Genomic DNA, 8,441 nt, shown 5'->3' with positions numbered 1-8,441 from the left:
CCGCCTTTAGTTTAGCGGTGGTGATGTGAAGTCATGTGACCGTGCTGTAGTTCCTTTATAGCCCAACATTAGCCGCCGTTAGCTTAGCGGTGGTAACGTGAAGTCATGTGACCGAGCTGTAGTTCCTTTATAGCCCAACATTAGCCGCCTTTAGCTTAGCGGTGGTGATGTGAAGTCATGTGACCGTGCTGTAGGTCCTTTGAAGCCCAAAGCTTTATTCCTTTATAGGCCAACAAATTATAAAGTGGTGTTTATATATGGAGCTTATCCTGCTGAACATAACATATCATAAACGTGTGTCTGTCACAGATCTCCTTTCCTGCAATAATCCAAAATTCATAAGAACATATTGCTTTATTTCGAGGGAGCCCGTGTAATTCTAGCTCCCGAGTCGGCCTACAAACAAAACATAATTCCTGCACGACTCTATAGAATAAGAAACGTTGATAACATCTCTAAATGTGTTACAAAGGATCAGTGCCGGAGCAATATACCACAACATGAGAGATCCTGCTCCCAGATAAGAGCTAACACCATGAGCACAATGCTCCATTTAGACGAATCCATTTCTGTCAGATCTTTGTAACGTGTGGTGCAAATATCCCACAGCACATCTGCACTTCTGACCTCTTTCACATAGAAAATAGTACAGTACGTGTAATTCAAGCCAGCACCATTAATAACACCTTATGTGTGCAGCCGTGGCCTCGTAAGGTGCTTTGTGTGCGGTCAGCGGAGGAGTTTACCAAACACACCGTAGGATGTGAAGACCTTGTTCACAAAAGTAAATTAATCAATGCATTTTCAGAAAAGGTGTTTCATCGCCATTCATTCAGTGAGTACAATGGATTATAGGTTTTACTCCTCTTGTACTCTGAAGATGGCAATATTCAGGATAATCAATCCTTAGGGGATAAAGAAAGAAAACAAGCTATATATAGTATATATAGTATATAACCTGCAAAAAAGCAAGAGATCCAGGCGGTTCTTATACATTTTTCACAGGTATTCCTACAGAAGTCATTCACTATAATTCGCCACCAAATCAAGTTGAATGTAAAGGCCCGGACTCACCAAGCTGACACCAAAGAACTGACACAGACGGACCCCCGACTGTTGTGTCGCCTCACGTCTCTGCGTCTTGGCCATGTGTCGCACAAACACCGCAAAGACTTCAGCCGACGGCCAAGTAGCACGTACTGACTGCGCATGCGTGAGTGGCAATAACTCTCCTTACCAGCAGGCGGCGGTAGTGTGTATTTGTCATTCAAAAGAGGCAACCGGAAGACAGACTGCGTGATAACCGAGAGAAGAAGAACAGACTGCGTGATATAAACAAACAACAAATAGCGTGCGTTCCATTTTCACTCTACAGCGAGAAGCTCACGGGGCTTTCCCGAACCTGTGTCGAGAGCTGGAGGTAAATGAAATTTGCCTTCTTAATAGTTTGTTTGGGTCCCTCACTTCCGTTTAGCTTCTCATGCACTGATTCGCTAAGCTGAACAGCCAATCAGAGTGATTTATTTGACCGACAGCCTTTGGCTTTCGGCCGAAAAGGCGCCGAAAAGTGTCGGCCCGGCTGAAAAGACACAACGGTGCGGGACACACCAATCTGAGTAGGGTGTGTTGACGCTCATTGTCGGCCAAAATCGGCTTGGTGTGTCCGGGCCTTAATAGTGAACCAGGAAGTTAAAAAAATCAATCAATCAATGTCACGTAGCTTTTCCTGTCATTTTAACCGAAAAGTACACATTTCCATACTCAAGTAAAACCACTTTAGCATTTATTGTGAACCAAACCACAATCTTTTCCTGAACTTAGACAAACAACTGTGATGTTTACAATTGTTTACAGTAATGACACTCAGACTCTCGCTACCTTTATTGTAAGTCATTGGTTTTATTTAAATGCTACAACACCTTACCCTAACCCTAAAGGTAGTCATACCTAGCATCAAGAGAAAGAACGGTTTGTTGGGATTGTCAGAAATCAGCACCAATAATTTCCTCTTTCCTTAATGCATGTTTTATATTCTAATTAATTGAGGCGTTGAAGTGGTCCACTTTGCATCACTCACCACCAGCTCGTACTTTCACCCCCAGGAAAGCACAAGTAAAACATGTTAAATGTAATGACCACATTCAAAATATTCAGTCATATTCACATTTGTTTCAGCCTCTATCAGACGTTCATAACCTTAAGCTAATTCGTTTTATTCAAATGCTACAAAAACCTATAGCCATAAGCTTTAAGGTGATCTTAAGTAACATTTATAGAAAAAAATGCTTGTTGGGATTGTCCGAAACACTAAATCATTTCCATGCTCAGTTTTTATTAAATTAAGATCTACAATGACCATAAAGTCGTCTTCTTTGCACGACTCTTCTTGATTTGATTGAATCCTTAGAGGTCTTGCAGGACCCCCGGAGTGACGAAGCCTCTGCTGTCATTAACTCTGGATCAACGGAGCGCTTTTAGACCAACAGTCTCCCTCATAATGAGCTCTGGAAGAATCACTCATCTCACAACGGACATCAAATCTGTCAGAGGTTAGCGACATGAGAGGCCATCGCCTGGATACCCGCAAACCTCTTGTGTGATATTCAAACGGTCACCGATGGACTCAAAATAAAAGCCCGCTCATTCAGCCCCGGGACCACCAAACTGATGGCCTTTGTGCTAGGGGAAACATATTTTGGATTCCTGTGACCCTTACCACCCTGCCCCCGCTCGCCCTGTCATTTTCGATGGCACCCAAAACAAAAGAGCCATCATCCTCATGAAATGGTCGCCCCTTGGCCTCCTGGGACATTTAAATCTTCAACGTACAGTTAGGAAAGCGTAACATCTGGACTGACGGACAAACTGACGCTGACAGGCACCTCCAAACACTGACTTACATTATAGAGGACGCGATGCAACGGAAAGTCTGCGAGAGATTAATCAGACTATCAGACATGTATGATGCCTTCTTTTATAATTATGGCTTTGTTTGGAAAACGGTGGGGGCACTTTTTTCGGATAAAAACACAAGTAGTGTATTGCCCGCACTCATAGTGTGTGTGAGCGGAACTAGGATTTTAGCCTCTGCAGACCATTTACATGCACAGAAACCTAAATAACACACTAAAGGAAAGGGACCAAAAAGCATAATAGGCCCTCTTTAAGACGCCTACAGTTTTTTTTTAATCTAGACTAGACATTTTTTATTTGAAGTTAAAGATGTGTCCAAATTCAAATTGCACCCCAGACATACACCCACCCATGTCTTGGAGATTGTACATGTTCTCTTGTGCAAATAAAACATTCACATTTCTCATTTTGAAGACATTTTTTTGACAAATAATGCTTTTAAAAAGTGGTCAAATTCCCCAGCGTTCCCAGCGCCACTAAACTGGGCAGACTCAGATCATCTTTCTTTCTGGAATTCTTTTTTGAGCAATAATACTGGAAAGCACAAAGAGACTGTAGCTACAACTGATGTTTTACAATACAAGAGTAAAAGAGTACGATGGGGGATTATTTTTCACATTCGAATAAGCATTTCTGCAAGCTCCATTTATTTTCAGGACATTTTTGACAAATTAAGTATAAATGACACCTATGATGGTGTCTACTTAATGATATCACATATTGTTGTACCAATCCCAAATGGCATCTCTGCCCAGTGTGTCAGCCTGAAGGCTCCAGACTTATTTCAGGAACTCGATCTGACCGGTTCAGAGTGCTTCCACCACCTGCCTGAGAAAACAATGACATTTGAAAGAGTCTGCTTTTGTCTGCAAGCACCAGGAACCGTTTTCTGTCTCGCTGCCTCCTCACACATCAAATGGAGTATTTTCCTTTGCAGAGGCAGCTTGCAGAAACAGAGGCAGGGAGAGAAAGATGCCTCTCCACCGTCACCTTTATCAGACATCTCTCCGCAGCGAGGATGCCTCAGAGCTCTGCCAAATAAATGAAGGGTTATTTTCCTTTTCCTATGAGAGGGGAAGGTGATAACAATGACATTTCTCCCGTCATTAAAGCCGTTTTTACATCTGCTTATGGCTCCCAGTGGATTGTTTTCTCCCTTCAATGTGACAAATAAACATCTAATAGTCGTACGATGGTGCCATAGGCCTGCAGCCAACATGGAAAAGTGATTTTAAGAGAGAACATTTAGGACGTTCTTATCTGCAGTTCCCCACCATTGTCTTGTCTCATATTCAAGTGTACTCTGTTTCGTTTTTACGGATCTTTTCTTGCCAAACAGTATTTCAAATATGACCCAAATCTTTTTCTAACCTTGCGTCTCCATTAGCCTGCTGATCAAAAATCTTTCTGCAATCCATCGTAGTTTTTCTGGACTACATGCAAATCAGACTCTGCCCTACATCAGGACAAAGAGTGATGGCAATTCACCAGAAGCTGCAGAATGGAAGTCAAATCTCAAGTTGGCAGGGTAGTCACAACATTAAAAGTTTAGCCATGAAGTGGATGACTCAAATGGATCATTGAGACGATTATTTTGCAGTTCTTCAACGTCTTCTGCTTAAACTCTCATAGATCAATCTATTGTTTCACCAATCACACAAATGTTATTCTTGCAAAACCAAACCTAGTTAGTATTTCCAGAACTGGGGAAATGCAGCGATGGTGCCTTTGCAAAACAGATAGATTGATCGTCTCAATAATCCATTTGAGTCATGCAGTTTCTGGCTAAACTTTAACGGCCCGTACACACAACAGCTTTTGGCGATTTGTCCACCGCTTCCAGCGCGTCTCTGCCCATTGACTTTGAATGGGGATGACGTCACTTTCCCTCGCTTGTCGCCGAACTGCATTGTGGGGGGGCGAGGCGAAGATTTCCAGGATTTCCAGGATGTTCAGGATTCCAATGTTGAACAATGTTCAACTTTTGAGGCTGAGCTGGAAGCGACAGCCAATCAGATCCGTTTATGCAAATCTGACAGTTCAAGCGCTAGCCAATCAAACCGCGTGCAAGCTGGGAGAGCCAGACCGCAGTTCATTTCTATATTCCTAACAAAAATGGAGGAGAACTTAGTTATTGCGGTAGCAAATCACCCGGTTCTTTATGACCAGTCCCTATTTACTTACCGGGATACAAACCGGAGGAACCAGGCATGGAGGGAGGTGGCAGAGGCAGTGGGTGAAACTGGTAGGTTTTCGCTTGTTTGGGGATTTTATATCCAGTTTACTTCGTTGCTAGCAAGCATAGACAGTATCATTAGCCAGCATGGAATGTAGCATAAAATAGCACCATAGACATTAATCTCATAAATGTTTAAAGAAATAGTGGAGAAGAACCGGGGTTTTTTGCTTTGTATGTCGGGGGCGGGAGATTCATGTGATTGGTTGTTGGTTGCTTTCAGACACGCCCAGCTCCAAGATTTTCAAGATTTTTGAAAAGCTGCTGTGTGGACGTACCGTAAGTGTTGCCAACTTCAGGTTTTACTTCCATTATAAGCAGCTCTTGGTGAATTGCCATCACTCTTTGCACTGATGTAGGGCAGAGTCTGATTTGCATGTAGTCCAGAAAAACTACGAGGGATTGCAGAAAGATTTTTGATCAGGCTATTTTTGTCTCAATGATAGTCCATACATTTTAAGTTCTGTAAACTTAAAATGTTGTGTCCACACTGCTCACTTGAGGTGCATTAGTTAGTCTTTACTCATATTAGCCCTTGCAAAACGGTACCACGCAGATAGCGGTCAGAATAATTTAAACGTGAAATAAGTGGCCAATGGCTTTAGGTTAACAGCTCGGTACCACTATATTTATGGCCTCTTTTCTACCTGTTGCATGATATGTAACAGACGTTTAGCTTATTATTGTCACTTAAGCTGTCGTTGTTACTGGTTAAAGTACCTGTGATTGGCTCCACCAGATTTCTCCTTGACATTGTTTCATTTTGAATGAGTAAACAATCAATCAAATGCTATTTATAAAGTCCAATACCACAGATTACAATTGAGATGTTGCAATCATATTCAGCATCCTCTGATTTTTGGTCCCTTTTCAAACTGAATAACCTTCCACATATGTAGAAGGTCACGTCTTTAAGAAGACACGCCCATTGTGAGGAGATATAATCTGCCAAGATACAAGACCAATAGATTTTTTTCTTTTTATCAAATAGTTGATATACCCAAGTGTAATTTGGTGCGAGTGTAAGTGGCTTTTGGTTGCTTTAATGTGACCAAAAACAACATCAAGCGAATTTGACATATTGTGACTGTCCATAACGTTGTAAACCAAAACTGCAATAACAAAAACCCATAATATAAACTTGCTCTGGTTTTAAAAACATGAATAACGTTGAATAACCACTGTCCATTTTACACCAGAACTTGCTTAAAAACATGAATAAAAACGATTTGTGTTATCTGCTTGTAGTACATCCTATGCAAACCCAATGTGTCAGAAGTCATTTCCCGACACAAACCAGAGAAAACATTACACATTCAGAGCCTTCAAACACAACAACATTGTGTGTGTGTATGCCTGTGTGTGTGTGTGTGTCGTTCTGACTATGTTAGCTTGTTAAAATAGAGCCGCAGCGATAGCATGCGCCGCGCTTCAAAGCCGAGAAAAAGGCTGTTGATCAAGGTGAACGCTACGCTTGTCGTCTCACCTCTTCCTCACGTTCAATCACTACACGCCTGCTGGCTGCCACTGTGAGAGTGTGTGTGTAAGTGTGTGTGTGTGTGTGTGAGAGAGAGAGGCTGATGGAATGTATGAATATGTGTTAAACAAGTCTGTGTTCATTTGTGCAAGGGTTACGAGTTGATTGGAAACGTATCATGGGCGAATGCATGTGACTATGGCTGTGTGCCTGAGTGTGTTTTTGCTATGTTTGCAGAGGATATTGTGTGTGTCTGAATGTGTGTGTGTGTGTGTGTGTGTGTTTCTAGGCAATGCTTATTTTCCTTTTCAACATTCAGCTCAGCTGCACTGAAATGTTCTCCACAAACTGCAAGGCTGATAGTGAAAAGGGGAGCGGTTCGGAAGTTCTTTCAGGGAGCGTTTGAGGGATTTGTGAGCACAAGAGCTGAAAGGAAGCGAAGCCTTGAGGTTAAATGAGCAGCAACCAATGGATGCTCATGTTTTCACACCAGCATTCGGATAAAGACAGTAAGAGTGGGAGAAAAATGGATGCAAGCTTCGTTAGACTGCTGTCACGTACAACTAGGTCTGATTATATTATTATTACATTTGAAAAGAAACCCATATTGTACGATTCACTTCCTTACAATTTTCCATGGGCATCCATTCAATACTTGTTGAGATGTTTCATTCAGAAAGCGACGCAACGACCTCTGCAGCTCATCCAGAATGCAGCGGCTCGTCTGGTCTTCAACCTTCCTAGATTCTCCCACACCACTCCGCTCCTCCGCTCCCTCCACTGGCTTCCGGTAACTGCTAGAATCCACTTCAAGACACTGGTACTTGCTTACCATGCTGCGAATGGATCTGGCCCTTCCTACATCCAGGACATGGTTAAACCGTACACCCCAGCATGTGCACTCTGCTCTGCATCAGCCAAACGGCTCGCTGCACCCTCGCTGCGAGGGGGACCCAAGTTCCCATCAGCAAGAACTCGTGGGTTTGCTGTCCTGGCTCCAAAATGGTGGAATGAGCTCCCCATTGAAATCAGGACAGCAGATAGCTTACACACCTTCCGGCGCAGAACATATTTTGCCATTTAATCATTGAAAGATGAGCGTGAAGTTGTTTTGTTTTCTAATATTTACTCGTGTCCAAACCCTTAAAGTCCAAAATTCAGTGAATGGTCTGAGTTTGAAGTATTTCCTGAAGACATGTATATCTTATAAAACAAAATTGATGTCCAAAAACATACAAAAAAACATGATTGTAAATGGACTGCCTTTTTTATTGTGCTTCATCCAGTCTTTAGTCACACCTCAGCAATGTGCCTTTTACTAATATTCACACCAAGGCCACGTCATCAAGTGCTTTTTGGATCTTGCCCAAGGATACATGTTACTGCAAGGGCTAGGATCGAACCAACAACCTTCAAATGTAAGGAAAATCTCACTACCTTACAGCCGGGATTTCTTGAAAAGAAATGTGGAAACGCCAGAATTAACCTTAAAGATTGGCACTCGACAATTACAATAATATAAACTAGTCTTTTCAGTAGAAAGTGCTCCCAATTAAAGGGTTCACAGTGAGAGATAAGGGCTTTACTTAAAGCAAATTCAACATAGTGGGTTCTCTGTGTTTCCAGCACATCCGAGACACATCTCAAAACCTGAGCAAATGTAATGTAAAAGGAAAGAAAAGATACAACAAGAGGTAATTTAGATACTATAGTCGTTTTATAATTGGTCCAAATTGCCTCTTTGGTTCCTCAAGTGCAGAAACACAACCAAAAACACACATTCACGAAACAAATCTATTATTTTAGAGGTGTAAA

The 8,441-nt window shown here is 42.1% G+C and overlaps 1 protein-coding gene across 1 annotated transcript in view; it reads right to left on the bottom strand.

Annotated features, from left to right (window-relative positions):
* Positions 1–1,165, bottom strand: part of LOC117563169 (receptor-type tyrosine-protein phosphatase N2-like) — a 72,496-nt gene extending 71,331 nt beyond the window's left edge. Inside the window, exon 1 of the mRNA XM_034241348.1 lies at positions 1,075–1,165. Within this exon, the coding sequence (XP_034097239.1) occupies positions 1,075–1,149 (75 nt within the window). The 5' untranslated portion in view covers positions 1,150–1,165. The remainder of the gene's footprint in view (positions 1–1,074) is intronic.
* Positions 1,166–8,441: the final 7,276 nt, after the last annotated feature.

This window comes from Gymnodraco acuticeps, unplaced genomic scaffold (genome assembly GCF_902827175.1).
Source record: "Gymnodraco acuticeps unplaced genomic scaffold, fGymAcu1.1, whole genome shotgun sequence".
NCBI classification, from domain to species: domain Eukaryota; kingdom Metazoa; phylum Chordata; class Actinopteri; order Perciformes; family Bathydraconidae; genus Gymnodraco; species Gymnodraco acuticeps.
Note: the sequence above shows the minus strand (reverse complement) of the source record. Positions and strands in the feature narration are given on the sequence as shown.